This window comes from Lepisosteus oculatus, chromosome 5 (assembly GCF_040954835.1).
Source record: "Lepisosteus oculatus isolate fLepOcu1 chromosome 5, fLepOcu1.hap2, whole genome shotgun sequence".
In the NCBI taxonomy this organism is placed as follows: Eukaryota; Metazoa; Chordata; class Actinopteri; order Semionotiformes; family Lepisosteidae; genus Lepisosteus; species Lepisosteus oculatus.
Window position 1 is genome coordinate 1,715,675 of NC_090700.1, and position 18,370 is coordinate 1,734,044.

The window sequence follows — 18,370 nt, forward strand, 5'->3', positions numbered from 1 at the left end:
TCCTTCACAATGGCTTTTGCAACCCATTCACTTATTCTGTAAATTCTTCCCATCATCACCTCAACAATGCCGCGTCTACCACTATCGGTAAACACTAAAAATAATTAAAAAAACATTAAAACATTTTCATTTTGGTAGTTGGTGGTACTCTCCTTGATTTATTGCTCAGAGACATTATTGCCTCATTTACCAATGACCTTAATTACCTGCAAAAATTAAATATGGCCCTTATGTTCTGACATTTTAAACACTTTGTTTTGCAAAGTATAACTTATAAATAAAAACTTTAGTGAACTGAAAGATAGCCTATATTTAACGTGTTTTGACGTGGTCTGGTGGTATTTGTTATCTGAGCTCTTAAAGGTTAAATGAATAGTCTCACACTCAAATGTAAACAAGTGTTAATTAAAAAAGATTCTGGGCAGTGCAGAACTCTTAAACACAGTGCATTTTCACACCCATGGTTATCAGTTACTATAAAGGGTATACTTTTATCTACATGATGATCTATAAAATTGAAACTACAGTACATTCACATGCTTATTCTGCCTGCTAGGATTTCTGTCTCCTGTGTACGTTTAAAAATCACAACCACAGCTACTCTTTACGTGAACAAAGTCTTTGGTCACCACTAGCAGTGTTCAGGAAATAAGAACAATTACAAATGATAGCAGGCCCATTTTGTCATTCTTCTCATCCAACTTTTTATTGAGAGAAGCCAGAGTGTTGGCTTCAGTCACATGGCTGGGTATTTTGTTCTGAACTCAAACAACCCTAACCTAAATGGTATTTATTATTCAAACAGTGCTGTTTTAATAAGTGGCTCATCTCCAGAAAAGTGATTCAGTAATTTACATTAGGAACTACTGCCTGCTCTTAATTCATGCCATTATATGTAACATAAAAACAAATTAAGTTACAAGCTCCCTTTGATAAAATAAAATACAAATGGTTTCTGTTTCATGCACAGCATTACTAAAACAAAACATCTTGTACTAGAGGGCATTTTCCCCAGTTCTTCTTAACAGCCACATTTTCAAAGCTGCAAAACCATTCACAACCTTTACACAAAAGAATTTTACAGATCAGCGAATCATATTTGAAACACCAAAATGAAGAAGGATCCAGACAACAAAGCTTAAACTCACATTTTAAAACTTTACTTATTTAAAAAAAGTATTTTCTCACTCCTGTGAAACAGTCAAGCACACTTTTTTCAAACCAAAATAAAGCATCACTATATAACAAATAAACAAATAAAACTGTAGCAAAATAAACAATTTAAGATCATTCCTTTAATTTCAACAGACAAGGAAATTAAACAGTTTATTTATATAAATATATGCAATTTCTCTGTAGCTTATCCCTTTATCAAAATAATCTTAAACTGTAATTTATAGCTATTACTTTATTTTACATTAACATATTTACATTCTTACTTAAAACAGTAAAAAAAAACAAATACATTCAGTTGTCCACAAAACATTTAAATAAGACATTATTAAAAATATACATGTACAACATAATGGACACATTCAATATGATAACCCGCTAGCTGTCATCTTAAATATATATATGCAATTCTGTACATTTTGTAAATGTTCACAATTTCAAATGAGATTCAGATATTTTAGTTGTACAGACCAAAAGTGTGATATAAAGATTCAGCTGTGAACCGTTTCATTTAAAATATTTTTAAAGAAATGTATACCCTTAAAGTTTTTTTCAAAATAACTATGTATGCACACAATTTGAAAAATCCACCCTAGTACCAGAAGCAGGAATAGTAACAAGCTTTTTCACCCCCCATGCCCCCTCCCCCACATTTCATGTGCCTTCTGGTTGTTGTTCACCAGAGCATGTAAAATGAAACACAAGCTCTGTGATTTAGACTGGGGAGCAGCAGCAGCAGCCTGTACCCTGAGCTCACCAAGGCTGTCTGGACTGCCCCAGCTGCACCAATTTAACGACTTCCCCTTGTCCTTAATGTGCTTCGGCTTTGAAAAGGCCCAGGAAATGTGCAGACACAGGAGCCCCCAGGGCCATAACCGCCCGCCCTGCTATAAGGAAGAGCAGGCTGCTGCTATAAGGGGTGTTGGTGGACCAGTAGGTGGTGCTCTTCCCCCTCACCTCCAAGCCAGGGTGACGACAGGAGTCACTACTGTATGGTGTTTTCTCCTTTGAATGACAGCATGTTAAAACAGATGTCCGGACCGCTTCTGGTCATTTAAGTTCCCAAGGCACTGTTTGTATCCGCAGGGTGTTAACCCTGGCGTCCTGGATAGATCCCACTCTGGGCTTGTACAGTCTGGCCTCCCTAAATGGCACAGAGACGGCTGTACTGTTCTCTCATAGGGGGCTTCAGCACTTCAGGGGTAGTTGAAGGGCTGCATGTGAAGTGCTCTGGGATCCTTTGGGATGAGACGTACCATACAAGCGCAAGGCATTTTAGAACAAATACCAAAGGAGTTTCATGATGGTTAAACTAAAAACACATCATCATTTTTAATTTGCTGGTAAATACAGCTGGTGCAGTCTGCCATAACAGAAGCCTGTCAAATACAAATATATATAATATATAATTCGAAAGTCCACTAAAGTGCCTTTGTTTTGTTGAGATCCACATGTAGAAGTGCTATTCTGAGAAGATGCACGATTCATTTTCAAAGGCGTTTTCTAAATTGTTGTGCATCGTACAAGAAGAAAACAACTGTCTGACTATAAAAATGGTTCACCTTGATTGAAATGTCTAATTATACAGCAGCTACGTATCTTAACGCACTGGTGGTTTACTATGTTTGGTGAATAAGAACATGAATTAGTCAAAAATATTTGTTTTCAAAGTAATCACGCAAACAATTAAATTAAACTGTGAAACTGGTTTCTACTCTTACAACTGAGGGAATTCAATGGAGAAATCTGCTGTAGAATTTGGAAATATGGTCAAGTGCTCTAAACTCTTTGGCAGTAAGTATTTTTTATATTGTGCAATTTTCTAAGTGTACTTCAAGCTTCGAACAAGCATTTACAGCAACCTTTACTCTAAGACTTAGCACAGAATTATCTTTGGCTCTCTTTGTCGTAGCCAGACAGAATATTGGCAGCAGTGATGCTAAAAGATACAAGCTGTAACTGAAACAATACCTGCTGTCACCCTTAAAAACGAACACTGGGACGTCATAATGAGATTTTCTGGGCGATAACATCACACTGGAAAAAAAAAAAACAGCCTAAAGCTGGAGTGTGGTTTGAATGGCAGAAAATAAGAAATCAAAGAGTGAGTAAACATAAAGAGAAACAAGCTGGAACAATTACTACAACCACAAGCCAATTTTACCCCTCTCTTTACAGAAGGGAAAGTCTGTAAAAAACGAGAATCCCCATGTGGTCCGGGGCTTCAGAGTTCTGATTCTCTGTCCCGCTCGTCCGCGTCCAGGTAGTATTCATCGTCGGTGGTGGTGTCAGAGTCAGACCCCTCGAAGGCAGAGGGGGTGCTCCTGTAGCTCCCCCTCCAGGGCATCAGGCCCTGGGGAGACGGGCTGTCCTGGGACGTGAAGCTGCTGGCGGAGGAAGAGCTCCACAGCCTTGATCTTGGGGAGGAGGAGGAGGAGGAGGGAGAGACTTCATCCTTCAGTGATGTAGGGTTCTCAAAGCAGCCCGGCTTCCAGATCCGTCCCACGGTCAGGGATTTCTTAATCTGGCCCAGGTACTGAGCCTGCTGCTCTGCGCTGTATATGGGAATCTCTGGGGGCTTGACTTTGTACCCTCTTCTCGTGCGAAGAAGAGTCCTGCCCGTCTTGTCACACTCCGAGTTTTTGTCCGGGTCATAGGAGAAGGCATAGGACCGTGCTCGGGAGAAAGCATGCAGACTTTTCTCGCTTGTGAGTTTTGCGGCTGTGGATATCTGGTCGTACCCAGACGGCCGGCTGACGTGGACGCTGCTCACCGAGTAGGACCGGCCCTGCCTCGGCCGTGCTTCTGCTGCTGAGAGATGCTCGGTGGGGCTGCGTGGGTTTTTCAGACCTTTTGAGTTTGCAGGATGTTCCCCCGCATCACGATGCGAGTCGCCTCCGTGTAGGGAGGTGCTGTCTTTCCGAGCAGACCTGCTGTGGAATACCACGTTCGCGTTTTCCACATCTTCCAGGAGAAAGTCAGTTCTGTCACAGCTGAGCCTCGGGCTGGCAGATGACCTCCTCCCGGGGATTGTGCCGTAACCCGTAGGAGAAAAGCATTGATTTTTGACTGGTCCATAATCCTTGGAAGGCCAGTGGTTTCTGTTCACCTTCATATCTTTTATGCTTTCTGGACTGCTCAGGTTTTCATAACTACTGGCCTGCATGTCCTTGGGTACGCTGCCCTTTCTTAGTCCACGCGTCTGCTGGACGCTTGAATACTGCAGGTGGTAATTATCATTTACCAGCTTGTTATTATTGTTCAAAGGCTTTAAATACACCCTGATTATCTCTTCATGCCGGTCCACTTCTCTGGGGCTTTCAGGTCTTGTCGACGAGACCTCCACCATCTTCTTGCTCTTTTTCCTTGATCTAAGTACCTCCTCCTCACGCCACCTGGCACTGAAGGTCATCTTTGTGCGATTTAGGACCTGTTCAACTTTTCTATCTTTGACTAACGGGGCAGTGCCGTTTGCTCCGACAGTGGAAGACGGCTCCCCTCCCACATCGGGTGGACCTCTCTGGTCTTGTCTGCTCCCTGTCGGCGAGAGGCTTCCGTTCAGGACGCGCTTCTTGAGAGGCTGTTCCAATGGACTGCTTTCCGGAGTCCTTACTGAAGCTGCGGGATCAGACCAGAGGGGCTTAGCTACAGTACGCCCTTCATCTGTCAGACCGCATGGCTTCATCAGGGGAGGAGCTCCTGCATCATTCTGTCCATTTGTGTTTTTAATTGGATTGGCTTCCCCATTTCCCTCAGGCACGAGGACTCTGCTGTCCACATGAGCATGGATGTAACTGTCATTTCCAGTAAGTGTGTTATGTGTGGGAGGTCTGGGAGGAACTTGAATGCTTTCAGTCGTCAGGGGCAGCGAGGCATATTTTCTGTAACTGGGGGAGCACCGCTCCACACCTGTTGTTTTCCCAGGTGGACTGTCTGAAATCAGGCCCGGCAAATCTGACTTGAATGGAGCAGATTCTTTGGGCAGAGTGGCCCACCTTGTGCCAGACCCATCCCTTTTGACACGACTCTCCTTGTCATTTTGTTTTGCGGCCTGGGGTGGGGGAGACAAATTATACTGCATCGCTATGCGGTGTATCCTCTCAGACGCAGATCTCATATCCGCGAGGGGCCAGCGGGCATCACCGTGTGGGCTGTCATCTTCCGTTTCCGGCGAGGCGCTGCCATCCCTGTACAAGTCATATGACTTTGCCCTCCTGTGATGGGCAGGAAGAGGTGACAGCTGCTCGGAGGTGCTGCTGGGCGAGGCCCGAGCCGAGCTGCTTGTGGAGGAACTGCTCAGTCTGCTCCCGTACCTGCTGGTGGGCACAGGAAGGAGGGATTGTGGTGAAAGGTCAGGAACCACATCTCGGCAGCGGCTCTGAAGCTCACCTCTGGGCGAGCCGCCGTCAGTTGTTCCTTCGTAAAGATCAAAGACAAAGTGTGAGCCGGGACGCCCCCGAGAAACACTCCTCCAGTAAGGAAAGGCCCTGCTGTCACCCCCTGGGGTGGCAGGGGAAGAGTGGCTGTCGCACTGCATCTCCTGGTCAGACGAACGCCTTGCTGGGGACAAGGACCCACAGCTGGGGCTGTGATGCTGTGGGGATAAACAAGCCTTTGATCCGTCTTCACTCTGGGGGGATCTGGACGGTGAGGCAGGGCTGCTGGATAGACCTGGACCTGGGGAGCTTTTGTACTTGTTTCTTTGGGAAGGAAGAGAATAAGTGTCTGCGGGGCTTGGCTGTGGCGCTGAGCTGGTTTCGCCATCACTCGCGTTCCTGTCTCTGCTGGGAAAACTGTTGACGGGATTTCGGGTAGATTTCTCCTGGATAGAATCCCGCTGTGTGTCCCGTTCGACCGGGGACGGCTGGCGAGCGAGGCCTTGAGAGCCCACGTCATCTTGCGCGTGATGCGCTGGGCCCCACTGGGCCCCACTGTCCGCAGAGGCACGACCGAGCGGCGGGGGGCTCAAGCCAGCGCCTGACAGACACAGCAGAGACTCTGCTCTTGAGAACTGCCTCCTACATCCTACATTCTCTCCGTAGTCCTCACCCAGGCCGGCCCTGCTGTATCTCAGGGGAGAAGGCGGTGGTTTCCCATCGGCGCTGAGGGTCAGTGCCTTGTAGGAATCTTGGGTTGCTCTGCCTTGCTCCCCAGGGCTGTTTTTGGGAGTGCTCGTGAAGGGAGTGGTACAGGGGGGAGAGTGCAGAGAGTGCTCGCTGGGATCAAAAGGAACGCTGCTGGTCCTCCTGAGGAGTCCAGAATTATATCTCCTCAGAGGAAACCCTGGGCCGGTGACCTGCTGCCCCTGATACACGGGGCGGTGTGCTTTACAGAGACTGGTCTGTGAAAACCCCCCGTGGCTGAGAGTGTCTTGTGTAGGACGCTCAGACTGATGCTTTCCTTGTGGTGAACTGACTTTACTGTCTCCTGCATTTCGAAAACATCCCATTTTCCTGACAGTTGAGAAGGAGTCAAAAACGGGGCTCTCGACTGTTTTACTGCTCAGAGGGTCACTACCCACAAGCCAACAGGCTCCTTCTCTATGTCTGCTCCCAGTGGACACTACAAGAACTGGAGAGTGGGGAGAGAGGTTTCTCCCTTGGCGGTTGTTGGTTTCACAAAATACATCTCTTTCAGTTTTCGTTTGTCTCTTCAGGGTGAAAAGAGGTTGAGAAATAGCATGCCTGCGAGTAAGTGGGGCAGCGCAGTCCACGCTGACAGCGCGATTCCATTTGAAAGCGTCTCTTTCCATTGCTCCCACCCTGCATTCTAGTTTGTATGAATCCGCAAAGTCTCTTTTCTGCCGAGTCACGTCTCCTGCCAACAGTCTCATGGTATCCGAAGCCATAACGGAGGAGATTGGACAGGTTAACGGGATAAATCCAGACATCGAATCGAAGTTCTCGTTTTCTTGACGTTGCGAACTCAGAGAAGTCAGTGACTGGCACCTCCTCAGCGCAGACAAGTCGATCACAGGCCACTGTTCACTGCTCCCTGCGGAATCGGCCTGGCGTTCCTCAGCCACCGGCGTCTGCAGGTCTGCTGCTGGACCCTGTGTCACTCTGTCCTTCCCTTCAGTGTCAGTGACAGCTGTGCCTCTTGGTCCCTTCGCCGTGCCATGTTGTGCTGTTACTGTCAGGCGCGGATGACCGGTTTCCTTGGTCAACTGCTGGCTCTGCTCCTCCTGCAACAGCCACGCTGTCGACTCGTCTCTGTCCTGCAGCGCCAATCCAGCTGCTTCCTCTTGCTTGAGCTCTTCCTTCTGTTCTAATTCAGCCCAGTTGGGACCCGGGTTCCCAAGAATTTCCTGATCCGGTTCAGTGAGTCTGCTGTCGAGGTCACCTAAGACTTTAAAGGAAAACAAAGGATTACTGTCGAGTAGAGGCTTGTGTCTCTCTTGGACATGCAATACAGGCACACCCAGCGTGAGAAATGTGGATTAGTCTTCGTCACAATGGAAAGTGAACAAAACATTCTCAAACTCTCCTTCTCCCGGTTCCTCCCCTGGAATGTCAAGTGACTTGCTGTAGCTACCATACAAGACAGTCTTTGATTTCTACAAAAGTTCACATCAGCCATTCCGTAAGTCGAATTTTACACCAGTCTGATTCCACTCTTGAGCTGTGTGCACGTTTACCATTTCATACTTTGTTTGAACTAGGTTCCTATTTTTTTCTATGCACTGCATAGCCCACATGTAATAATATATCAGTATATTGTATACATCTCACTGTATTCTGCAATAAAATAAAAAGAAAAACATTCAGGAATTGAACAGACTGTTTGGTAATTCACTGATATTTTACTCAAGTTGAGTGTTTTGTAACCCGGAGAGTATAGTACTGTCTTGTACTGTACAGTGGTCTGTTTCTAGGAATTGTGCCAGGAAGTGTAGATAATTACTATAACAACAATAGTCACTTAGGGGAGCCGAGTCTTTGAGGAGATGGGCACAGTGTACAGTGAGGACTGAGGGTTGCATGTTCAATATCTGAATGCACAAAATGAGGAAATAATCACAGCCTTGGCTTCTTCATCGAAGATCAAGCCAAAGGATCAAACAGTATTAAAGAAAAAGCATTATCCTGTACCAGAACTGAGCCCTGTTATAACGAATATGATGCTAAGGGAAACACTCGACGCTGAAAAAACTTTATGAATGTACCTATGTGCAGAGTGTGACAGTTTTCTGTCTGTAGGAAATGTCTTTTTTTAGTAAGTGCAGTGCCAAGACAGCACTGAACAGTGTGTCAGTCACGCGTCATGACTCATTTTTCGACAGACTAAGGTGCTTTAAGAAGGCCACACGGGGAAATGGAGAAAAGCTGCCAGGCTGAGCCAGCACATGGTCCTGCTGAACACACAGGCCCCCTGCCACCGCGAGCACGCTTTCTCACACGACTGCCACCTCTCCACTGCCGCACCAGGACTCCCTTCATCTGCACAAACGAATCCGGGAGAAGAAATGCATGTTGGAAATCCCAGCTGAACTACCGCTCCGGTTCTGGATCCCAGGTGCTTGATAACGACAGCAGCACCGGAGCCACCACTCACCAGTGAAGACCTCCTTTTCCAGCTGTCTGTCCGGGCGGCTGGTCTGGTGGGGAGAGTCTCCTTCCGCGGCCTGTTTGTCCTGCTCATCGTGCGAGGCTCCGGTGTCCGCCCGGTCCGGCTGCAAACACAGGGAATCGCGGTCATTTCCTCTCACCGTGCTGCCACCTGCTCACGGGGGACAGTGGCAGGGGCGTGCGCAGCTGTCCCCCGTCCCAAATCTCCCCATCTGCAGCCTGACCCGAGTGACGGCAGAACTGAGGAGCAGCAGAGAAGCACCTGGGCTCTGTGTCTGCCAACACTCCTCACGCTGGCTCTGAAAATAGTTTCGCCTGAGGTGGGAATCTGAGGACGACATGGATTCCTTCGCTTTATCAACTTCATTTTTTTTAACTTGAGCATTCTGAGCCTCTGCTTTCTTCTGCAATTAAAGCTGAAGTCAGAAATGATTGCTGCCCTGCCTTGCCATGGGTCATTGGTATCTGTCTCCAAATCCTAATTAGCAAAAGAGAAAAAATAAAAACATCCACCTCTGTTTCTAAACGTTTTAAAATAAATTTTGGATTTTTCACTCCATGTTAGTGCGTGAAATATGTACAAAATATTTAATTGCATTAAGAGCTCTGGTACAAATTTTTGAGCTACGCTGCTATCCTGACAGGCCCTCTGTGTAAGTGTGTGTGTGCGCGCACACACGTGTGTGTATGTATATACACACTCACAGCAAGCACATCCCTGCTGATGTGCGATGTGGTCCTTAACTTTCAAATGAAACTTGATCTTATAGGTAAAGCTGCTTCATGTGGGAATTCTTGCAGTTCTTGTCTTGGCAGTCTCTTACAGGAACCATACTGGGAGTGAAAAGGGCAAGAACTCAGTCACACTTTCGTTTCACTTGGGATTGGAGGCACAACCATTTTGTTGTTGATGTGGGAGCAGTAACATGTTATCTGTGTAGGAGTGCAAAACTGGCAGAAGGGTAAAACATAAACCGTTTGGGTTGACTGTGGGTTAAAGCTGCAGTTGTGTTTAACTGAAAGGCCTTCCTTGTCTAGCAACTGCCACATTAGACAAAGTGATTCATCCCCCCTGATGTGTTTCTCAAAACCAAAACAGCTGGGTGTGGTAAACAACATCTGCCCCTCCGCCAAAAACCAGAACAGGGTTACTTCATCCCCGCTGTGAGGCAAAGTCTGCCCTCTCACCCCCACACGGGCTGTTTGAAGGGTTTCACAAGTAGTTTATGCGTCTGTCTAAATCAATTACAGCCCTGATTTGTTTTAACGGCAGCAAAAAAAAAAGATGAAACAGCCCAACTCAAACACTTCACATTCTTCCCAGTCTGCCCCCAGGTGCTCACCTCTGCTTCCTCTCCCAGTCGCTTCCTTACTGCGTCCTGGTACGTGCTACCGAGAAGAAAAAAACATTGTAAGAACAATTACAAGTTAAAAAAATGAATTCTCACATCTCGCCTTTTTTTTTGTACTTTACAAAACCACACAGACCTGAAATGCAAATCCGAATGTGGAGGCTGGAATGAAAATTTAACAAAATAATTCCAACTGTCTTAATGCTTATGCCTCTATGCTATGTTTAAAATAATGACCAGAAACAGTTTTTCACTGACAGTCTTGCAATCTGTAAAGCAGGGACACCTTTCGGTTTGCCTTCCTTATCCATCCTGCAGTGCTTGAGTACTGACACAGCACAAGGACCAGCCAGGCCCCCCATCCTCTAATTCGAGCAGCGTCAAAGAGCATTAATGTTCTGGGTATCCCTGACTTTAGTTACAGGTCTTGTGTATTTATTGAAGGCTCTTTAATAAGGAAGCTGAGCCCGTCATCACACTCAGCCCATCACCCCAAACGGCAGAGACCGCCCAGGCTCCCCAGCGTTACAAGCTAGGCAGCATTCCAACACACGGGTCCTTCCTATTTTTACACACCACGGCTTCCGATGACAAGCAGGGCTAAGAGTTATCATCCGCCAGGATTAAAGAGCAAAACAAAACAAAGCAAGCCGTACTACACATCTCACATTATGGAAACAACTGTAACATCCCTGGAGATGAGATCCCATGCTTATCCGGAATATTAACCTTTCAATAGATATAATAAGGTTATGACAGAATCCACCAAACACCTAATTCCCCAGCCTGCTTTCTAGCTTTACCCTGCTTTCTTTTCAGATTTATCCTCATGTCAGGCTGCTCTTCGAAGAGATAATGTAATGTGTTTAAACTGTAATTGCAGTAACCAATAAAGGGAAGGTGTTGGTCTTACACTGAGTGTGAAATTGCCCTTCTATTGTCAGCTGTAGTCCCCTGTTGTGTAATCATTCTTCAGGCATGACGAAGCAGAAATGGGCTGATAGAAACAACAAACCACAAAGATCGCTATGGCAGCCTCCCTGGGGACTGTGCTACCTTAGGCAAGGGACAGCTGGGAATAGTCTTACCTGGCTCTAACCACTGTCACTCATGGCAAGTTATCTTGCTTTCTAAAGGGAAAAGGTAGCTGATGCAACACACCCTACTGGTACATCCCAAGAGGCAGAAAGCACCTGCAAATCAGGAACAATTCAGCAGACTCAGAGGGCAAAGGGCAGCTCCACAGGGCCTCCCAGTTAATGATTCACTTTGAGGATGATAACAGCATGGCTGGTCTGAGCACTGATTTCTTGGATGCATCATGTCAGGCAATCATCTGGTTTATTTTTTAAACGAGCATGAGCACAAAATCATACGGTGAAGGCCATGACTGGGCTCTTTACCTGTGCCTTTTCCTTAAGGTGAAGAAAGAGGCTAATCGATTTCGGTAGGGGCTGCCATTCAAGACGGCGCCTGCAGTCATGTCATCGCTGCAGTCTCCCACAGCTCTCGTCTTCCCCACTTTAAGCTCTGGAAGACAGGAACAATAAACATGACTGGATCTTAAGTCAAAAAGAAAAACCCATCTTTTATTTTCAAGACCTCTTTTGAGAACACATTTCAATGCCTATTTCTAGTCCAAGAAGCCCATTCATGGTGCCAAAAGGGATATTTGTGTGCTTTCGGGACTGCAGAAGCAGCTTCCATTGCCATCCTCATCTGCCATTCCACATTGTGAAGCCACTGCAGTGTCCTGTGTCCTGTGTCCTGGGTTAATTCAAACCTGTGTCTTCCCTTTGGGTGAAGGGTAGTGAAGCACTGGGCTGGGAGTTTCTATCTATCTGCTACCAGAGAGCAGATAGAAGGTTTATGGTTGACATGCTTCTGCATTGAAAAAACTGGATATATAGACAGTTATTAACTGATTAGCTCTAGAAGCGCTGGACAATGCCTTTTTAGGAATGTAGGAAACTATCAAAACACAGGGCTGCACTATTTCAACAGGTATCAAGTTTATTACTGAAAATTAGAAGTCTGTATGTCCTGCTCCAGTAGAATTTAAATCTACTCCATTATTGATCTATTATTTTAGATTCCACCAGAGGGGAATTATTTTATCCATTTCTCATTTCTCATCCATTTCACAGTGGCTCTGTGGCTCAGGATCTGCGCCTGTGGTTGGAAGGTTGCCAGTTCAAATCCCACGGCCAGCAGAGGAATCCTACTCTCTTGGGCATCTGAGCAAGGCCCTTCACCCCAACTGCTCCAGGGGCGCCGTATAGATGGCTGATCCTGCGCTCTGACCCCCAGCTTCTCTCCCCGTCTGTGTGTCTCATGGAGAGCAAGCTGGGGTCTGCGAAAAGACACATTCCTAATCCAAGAAATTGTATATGGCCAATAAAGTGATCTTATCTTACTCTTATTGCAGAAATTCACTGCATTGAAAATTCCATGAGTTGGTCTGGAAGTCTCTCTCCTTTCCTTGATGTGGTTATTGGTGACCCATAAACCTGATTTGGCCAGGAATGCTTCTTCTTTCTTAATTAATTACAAAAGTTTAATGGTCTTCAATCGTCTGACTCAAGCTAATGTAGCAGGGTAGTGCAACACACGGGAGACCTGCTTTAAAGGGGCTTTTCTTACCGTCTGAAAAGAATGAATATACGATGACACCTTTTTTACCCCTTTTTTTTCTGGAAAAGGCTTTTACCAGTGCAGCACATATAAACAAGATATTGAGTTTTCCAAAATTTGTGATAAACACAGTCCATCAGGGTGTTTCTGTAAAATGCAAGATCTTGCATTCTTTTGACAGCCTCTGAAAGCTAATTAAAACAGGTAATTCTGACGTAATTCATTCAGGCAGGTAGACAGATCCACCAAACTCAATATTCTACATGTGCTCTCAGATTTCAAATCTTTTATCTTTAGAAGAAACACCAATAGACCCTGAAAGGAGCCACAACAATGATTTTTCTTATTTTACTTATTTCACAGAAACTCTTGTTGCTCTGGGACTGCCCCCACCTGAATGATGTACTCAAACATCCTGCCCCAGCCTGGATAAGCCCTTGTTCCTGAGGAGCACAGGGAATACTGACTGAGGCCTTCGGATCACATGCTCATTCCAGAATGAACTCAGCAGAAATCGTGGTGGGTGAGGTTCTCTCACTTAAACTCCTCTTAGGTGTCCTTGTGTTAAAGTGAGACACCAGAAAGACACACTCACAAAGCACTTCACTATTATTGAAAGGAAAAATTTGGATTAAATCCCATCCAAGGTTTTTTTGCGTACAGGTCATGACTAGAGGAAAAACAGAAACCTTAATGGCTGGAGTATCTGACTGAGGAAACAGCCGCCTTTTCTGAGTTTCTACAGAGCACTAACAGTAGTTCTGCCAGCATTAAAAGACACAAAACGTCTTGTATGATTATACCAACAGGCTCCACACTCAAACACAATAAATACCAAAAACAGACTTTTCACACTGAAGCAAACAGCTTTTTATGGATATTGTTTTGGCCATGTATACTGGTTATCATCACTCCTTCCAGAGAGATGGCCAGTTTATCTTCTCATGATTGCACTGCCAAGAACACACACACAGAGATTTATATATCTTCTAGGTATTTTAATATCAGGAGAGAATTCTTATAATACAACACTCTGTGACTCCTCAGAGAACATTTCTGCCTGCTGTTGGCTCGTGGGAACATTATATTCTTACACAAGCTTTTGAAGACTGTTCACATATTTCAGGTCCTGGGGTATGTGTCATGTTGCATAATTCATTAGCCTTTCCTCCGTGTAAAGTTGTCCTTCTATGTAGTTACTGTTTCTGTGGCTGGTCAGTGTTACAACCGCTGGCCTGTGAGCAACCCCAATAAAGTGAAATTCTAAAATGAAATGATCCGATACTTAATTATATCAAAAGGCCATTAATCCACAGACAGCAAAAACTGCGCATATCCAGGAGAGAAAACCACAGGATAATCCTTTAACCGCATGTTCTGTGTTCTGTTGTATATCATGCTGTGGAAACTGGGTGTGACAAACAAGTATTTCTGAAAAATAATTATTCAAGGCTGTCTTAATACCACCACTTGCCAATTTGGCCAGGCTGGATATATCCATACTTTTGTTTAAAATAACACATCCAGATGTGGTTAATAGTCCCTGCAGATCAACCATAACCCTCTTCTGCTAAGGGGTTTAGCTGTGGTGAAAAGACCTGTCTTGTGAGCCCGGGGGGGTATATTCAGGTATTGCCCCAAGACACCCCCAGTTGCACTGGGTTGCAGACACTGTTCTCAATATTGGAAAGATGTGCGTTACGTTGTCATTTTACACTTAGTTAGCGTTAAAGCACTGACAGCCTGGCCAGAGGCTTTGTCTCCAGAGCTGATGTAATTTCCCCCTGGTTTTTTAGTGGTTGAATTCCATTCTTTGGGCGTGTTTCTCTTTTATACCTCTTGTATTTTGTGGCTTTTTGTCTGTTTTGAAAAACATGGTTTTGCGTTGAAAACCCCCCCAACAAAACTGTCCCAAATGTTTAGTAAAATAGTCACCACACCCATTTTTCAGTCTAGCGTCAGTTTACTGCAAAGCCTCATCTTCACCTGGTGCTGCGCATCTCCTGTGAGATTGGTCTTGCTTCTCCTGACACAGCTGCAGCAGGCACTGTGGGCTTTGCTTTCTGATTCTTCTTTTAAGAAACCCAAGGCTGCCCTGAGGACCGTCCATGCTTCTAGAGGAGCTGGTACACTCTCCCTGCTGTGAGGAGACTCACCTGCTCTTAGCTTCTTCCTGTCCTTAACCCGAAGAGATTGCTGCAGCAGGTTGTTCACGTTGGACTCATTCTTGTACTTAGCTTTCTTAATTTCCTCAAACCACTGTCCAGTCACACCTCTCAGCCACCTCAGATCTCTCCTCGTGTGCTCGAGTTGGCTGCAAAAAAACAACACAAAGCAGCAATTAACAGAACTGTCTGTGACATACTGTAGCGCACATGTTAGCTCTAATCACACGACATCACAACTGCTGTAGATCTCTTAGATTTGAGAATGTATTTTTTTTATACACCTGGCAAGACCAATGGCAGCATGAAAAAGCAAAACTGTAAGATAATTCCAGCAAGGAGGACTACTGTAATAAAAACACAAACACATGTATGTACAGCCAAACAGGTAGATCAATACCAGCAGCGAAACACAATCTTTGCTAAGGTATAAAAGCACAGGTCTAAGCGACTGTCAAGACCTTTGATCACTGCCAGGTGCCCCAGCATGAGGTTGTCTCATGATACTACACCCATGCTGCAATTACAGAGGGTGTCAAACTGGTTACTTCGGGGATATACTCTCCAGAAGCCGGAGCTGGCAGGGACAAAATGCAACAGGCAGATCTGCAAAAAAATCAACTTAAAAATACCCCTCCGACAGTCATTTATGCCAAGTCAAACTTCCCTGGAGAACTCTGCTTTTATCTCCTATTTCAAACAGCCTTTCATCCTGCCAATCAAAAATCAGGAGAAACGAGGAGAAACGTGGAAAAAGGAGAAGAAACGTGGGGCGATGGCCATAGAAATGACTTGAAAAGGTTCAGCTATATACAGTAAAGCAATGCTTTAAATCCTGTTGTCGATTCGTGTTTCGGTTTATCTGTTTTCACGTTCACTCTGATGTTGATCTAGTGCCAGATGTTTTCATGTCAGAGAACAAAGTAAATCACTTTAATTATGGCAATCTTAGAACCTGTTTCCAGGGATCAGTTAAAGCTTGTACCCAAAAGAGAGTGATATAATCAACAGGTGATGTCTTATTCATTTATACAGTACTTGTCAGCACAAAACAAAATTGATACTAACAACATAAGATCAGAATGGGAAAGGCAATCAGGCAGTGAATCTACTGCGCTTGTCTGGCACGACTCAGGGAGAAAGGCCAACAGGGACTGTAGGGATCTACCCACCTTTGGGCTTCTGTCATTTAGAGCGCAGCTTAGATTTTACTGTGCTGCACACTGGAAATGAACTTTATTACACATTTTAAACAACATTAAAATACTGCCATATACCAATACAGCACTTTACCAATACAAATACTGTAGAAAGGTTTTCACAATTCCTTCAACAATTCTACTGTTTGCAAATTAATCTTTTTCTCAAGAGTGGAATTTAGAACAGTGGCATTCTATTAGCGCCACATTAAAAACACAACAGTTGTTTTGTCAGTCATACATCTCAAACTGTTGAAACTAGATGTTGTAAATCCACCTAAAGCAATTCAAAAATGTCCTAAATTCACACAGTTTTAATAAAAGGTGCATCAAGCCATCCTTGGTTGAAAAGGTTGGTTTGTGCCTTTCCATTGGTCTCATACAAACAGTCTGAATCCAGGAAACTTCTATTTTAACCCTGGTAACTTTATACCCTTGATTATTTTTTTATTTTTGTAAAACGACAAAAAGTAAGTCCTGCGAAAGCAAGTTAAATCTTGTGTTGCGTTCCGTGAGCGCCGGTGATCATACTGGCATCACTGAGAGTCGGGAGATAAGTGTCAGATAAGGACTGCAGGCCTCCTGTGGGTGACTGAACCGTGCCAAAGCACACCACCCGTCTGTAAACAGGTAAGAAAAGCCCACAGTGGGCGTGGGTGTGCTGGAAGTGTGTGACACAGAACTGGACATTGCTAAACATTCAACTTGGGAATTACTGTAGTACTGCTCAGGGCTCGAGCTATATCAGCCTATTTAATAGGTCAGCAAAAAAACAATCTTTGTTAAGCACACTGTATACCACAGAGAGAGGACCGTAGGAGCACAGTTTAGCCCTCGCATCAATAAAGAGGCAGCGCGTTGCAGAGCCGAAAGCGCTGTCGTGGTGTCGCTTCGCGACAGCTGGACCACGGCAGACGTCGATTCAAAACACATTTTTGAAAACTTTCCAAAACACCCTGCGAAGAACTTTAAAACGCCTGTTTAAACCAGACGTCGTGACATGCGCGTCAAAATGTATATCAAGTTTTAAGAATCGTAAAAAAAGTTTCAAAATCAGCTGTTGCACTATCGAAATTGACTATAGTTAGTGCAAATTATTATTATTAAAAACATGTTTGTGAATGGTTGCAACGCTCGATCCCATACAGTGGCACACAAAATGGTTTCAGATTTGCCTTTTTTCTTGCCTCATGCAAGCTAGCAGTGAAGGGTTGCGAGAAACACTGACAAACTGCTGCCCGACCTGATCCTCTGCTTGTCGGTCTCCTTCAGGCGCTCGTCTCTCTCCAGCACTCCCAGGATCTGGCGCACCTCGTCCTTGCTCAGGCAACTGACATCCACACTGCCGCCCGCTGCTGTCATTATACCTGGCTGGTCTTGTTCTCGCCTTCGCAGTTAACTCCTGACGCTCCAGAGCATTTTCTCACAGACGGGCTGCCAGCAGCAACAACAACAAAGACAAAAAAGAAAAAAAAAAGCTGGCTCCAAAAAATGTGGTTTGAAATTGAGGGCGAACCCCATTCCTTGCACAAGCAGGAACGCTGCGCGTCTGCCGAGCCGCTCGCCCAAGCGCTCCGGGGCTCACCTCAGCGCAGGCGTGTCCGGGAGCAGCGCCAGCAATGACGGCCGGCCGCCGCTAGGTGAGGGGGGGGCGCTGTTAACCCCCCGTCCCCTTGCAGGTCCATTGCGCCCCTGGTTATTATTTATAGGCAAGAAGGAAAGTGGCATGCTCTAGTATATGCATGATCGGTTGTCTCTGTTTTTTTTTTTTATTTCTAAGGCAAATGCGGAAAGACTTTCCAGTCTTGGGTTTCGGCTCTAATCAACATCATCATCATCATCTTCATATTTAAGTCACCCATTAAGTCCCTACCCTTCTTAGACCTTAATAAAACAAACACAAAGCACGCAAGGTGAGTGGAAATGCGTTGGAAGTTAACAGCGCGTAGAATTCGGTATCAAATTCGAAATAAACCGAGGCATTTATATTTTTAAATCAATGGTCGACAGGGTGATAAGTGACTCTCGCTTTCCAAAGGGGTCTTTGACTTCAATATAATAATTATAATTAGTAATTGCTTACACTTATATAGCGCTTTTCTGGACACTCCACTCAAAGCGCTTTACAGGTACTGGAGACTCACCTCCACCACCACCGATGTGCAGTATCCACCTGGATGATATTTAATATTTATTAAATCAATATCTTTAAATCAAAGCACTCCACCTCGCAGAACAGCGAGGTCGGTCGAGACTTCAGACTCACGGGACTTACACTA

The 18,370-nt window shown here is 45.2% G+C and overlaps 1 protein-coding gene across 1 annotated transcript; it reads right to left on the reverse strand.

The window, feature by feature from the left end:
- Window positions 1-679: 679 nt before the first annotated feature.
- LOC107076665 (uncharacterized) lies at window positions 680-17,680 on the reverse strand. The gene is made up of 6 exons (XM_015341117.2): window positions 17,335-17,680; window positions 14,884-15,041; window positions 11,497-11,623; window positions 10,085-10,130; window positions 8,728-8,845; window positions 680-7,521 (listed from the first exon to the last, which is right to left on the reverse strand). The coding sequence occupies exons 1-6, from the start codon at window positions 17,451-17,453 to the stop codon at window positions 3,398-3,400; spliced, it is 4,692 nt and encodes a 1,563-aa protein (XP_015196603.2). The 5' UTR covers window positions 17,454-17,680; the 3' UTR covers window positions 680-3,397.
- Window positions 17,681-18,370: the final 690 nt, after the last annotated feature.

Bases quoted from the DNA above. Each gene is read 5' to 3' on its own strand.
- LOC107076665 (XM_015341117.2), bottom strand. From the start codon at position 17,453: ATGACAGCAGCGGGCGGCAGTGTGGATGTCAGTTGCCTGAGCAAGGAC. The intron at 10,131-11,496 runs GTAAAGAGCCCA...TCTTCTCGGTAG, and splicing joins ACCTTAAGGAAAAGGCACAG to CACGTACCAGGACGCAGTAA. The intron at 7,522-8,727 runs GTGAGTGGTGGC...TTTCCTTTAAAG, and splicing joins GGAAAAGGAGGTCTTCACTG to TCTTAGGTGACCTCGACAGC.